Consider the following 2,225-nt stretch of genomic DNA (forward strand, 5'->3'; position numbering starts at 1 on the left):
AAAACAGGTTGTATTGTGTGATATAATTTTCCAATCAATATGTAGCAACCACATAACGCTTATGTGGCTACTCAAGATTTTGGTTGACTTAGCTCTGCCACGTCAATTTCAAGGTAACCAAACCCCTAACAGTCTTTTCCTTACCTAGGGACACAGTTGCTTATAAGAAAGATGAGTAGAAACAATGTAACAATTCACAACTGTGTAAAACATGCTAACATCATCTTGGTATATAAAAGATAATGGACAAGGATACTTACATTGTGACAATGGTAGGAATAATGATGAATGGTGAGCAAGCACAGAAATGCAAACTAGGATCTATAGACTATCCAACTGCTTTCAATATAAACTCTCTTCACATAAATTTCAGAGAGTAAGCTACCAATAGCTAAACACGAAAGAAATGAAAATTTTCTATTACATAAGGGATGCATAAGAATAATAATACAAATTTTAAGGATGTAAACAAAAAATATGGTGGTCATTTTTTGGTTATTGCTGTTTTAGGTTTTTATGGGGTTTTTGGTGACAACTTATGAGAGTGTTGCTAAATTTAGAAACTTGTGCACTTTAGGACTAGGGGAATGGTTGTGTGAGGGTGCATATTTATTGAGCACTAAGTGCCAGGTACTATCTTACAAATCTCACATATGCTATTCAACTTAATGCTTGCAATATATCCATGAAGTTGAAACAATCATCCCCATATGGTCAAGGAGACTCAAAGCAGGTAAATAACCTACAGAAGTTTACACTGCTAGAAAGTAGTACAGCCAAAATTTTAAACATAATTTCCACCCCCAGCAGTCATTTTCCTATAGAACTCAAACTACATATAAGTTTTCCTATTGTCTATCAAGAGTGGATATTATTCCTCACCTCTGAAGTTTACTGTAAAACATTAGTTCATTCATAATAAGACAAGCCTAGAAATCGGGAAAAAAATGCCCTTTAATTCCCAATTATCATGTACCCATGGCATGTAAGATATTATAGATCTATTTTGTTAATTTTTCTCCAGACAAGTATAACAACTTGTTGAAGAATTTATGTCACTAGTTTCACCTCCAGAAAAGAAAACCTGTCTATTACAATAATACACTTAGGCATACCCATTAAATAAAGAACATTAAAAATAAATGTTCCCAACCCCCACTTCTAGTTAGGATGAAGTGAACTGCAAGAGAATTTCACTTTCAACTGAACAAGTGGAACAAACCAGTTAATCTATAAAAATCACAGTTTCTTAAAACTCATCATATTAGCTAAGGATAAAAAGAAACCTAAATGAACAAAATACTACAAAATAATGAGCCCTTTCAAGGAGAGAGATTCACAGCTAACTTTCAGCCTTGGTGGAACGGCAGGAAGAGGAAGAATCTGCAATAGATGTGTCAGGAAAAACGAATTAAACTTTTAACAAACTTATAACAGCCACATATGGGCTGGCATAATGGATTAATATACTAAGAAGTCCCAGTCACAGAGAAAACCTGAACCTACCCACCTACTCTTTCCCCACAGCCTTTATCGAATGCACAGGGATATACACTAAAAACCAGATTCCGAGCAGGAGCTGAGAGATATCATTCCTGAAGCATGCTGGACCTTTCCTTAGCATAAGGCAAAAGCCCATGGTAGTGGGTGGGAGAGAAGAGATGACAGAAATTCCTTCCAGGTGCTTGGGTCTTTATCCAGTGTAAGGCAGCAGTACCTTAAGAATGGTGCTAGGGCAAGACAGCTGAGATAAATCCCTGAGGCACTCCTGGCCTTCTTCGAAGCAGCCTCTGGAGTCTGGGGACAGGACAATTGGACAAGAGAGATCTGAGTTGTAGCAAACAGAAGAAAGGACTGAATGGCAAAGAGAACTCCCCAGCAATCGAAAAATCTGACTACTATATGACAAAGAGAGTTTGTTTATGGTTTGCTGTAGATTGTGAAGCTGCAGTTAGAAGAGGAACTAACGTAAATAAAAATAAAGAAGCATTAAAGCTCAAAAATCAATGAAATAAATGGACAAACAATAGAGAAAATAAATAGTCAAAAGCTGTTTCTTTGGGCCGGGCATGGTGGCTCCCGCCTGTAATCCTAGCATTCTGGGCGGCCGAGGAGGGCAGATCGCTCAAGGTCAGGAGTTCAAGGCTAGCCTAAGCAAGAGCGAGACCCTGTCTCTATTAAAAATAGAAATAAATTAATAGGACAACTAAAAATATATAGAAAAA

At 37.1% G+C, this 2,225-nt stretch overlaps 1 protein-coding gene across 1 annotated transcript in view; it reads right to left on the reverse strand.

Moving 5' to 3' along the window:
• The window catches only part of VWA8 (von Willebrand factor A domain containing 8), a 425,342-nt gene that overhangs the window by 377,249 nt on the left and 45,868 nt on the right, over window positions 1-2,225 (reverse strand). The window contains exon 3 of the mRNA XM_012648214.1: window positions 1,718-1,854. Within this exon, the coding sequence (XP_012503668.1) occupies window positions 1,718-1,854 (137 nt within the window). The remainder of the gene's footprint in view (window positions 1-1,717; window positions 1,855-2,225) is intronic.

The sequence above is a fragment of the Propithecus coquereli genome, unplaced genomic scaffold, assembly GCF_000956105.1.
Source record: "Propithecus coquereli isolate 6110/MARCELLA unplaced genomic scaffold, Pcoq_1.0 Scaffold11, whole genome shotgun sequence".
Lineage (NCBI taxonomy): Eukaryota > Metazoa > Chordata > Mammalia > Primates > Indriidae > Propithecus > Propithecus coquereli.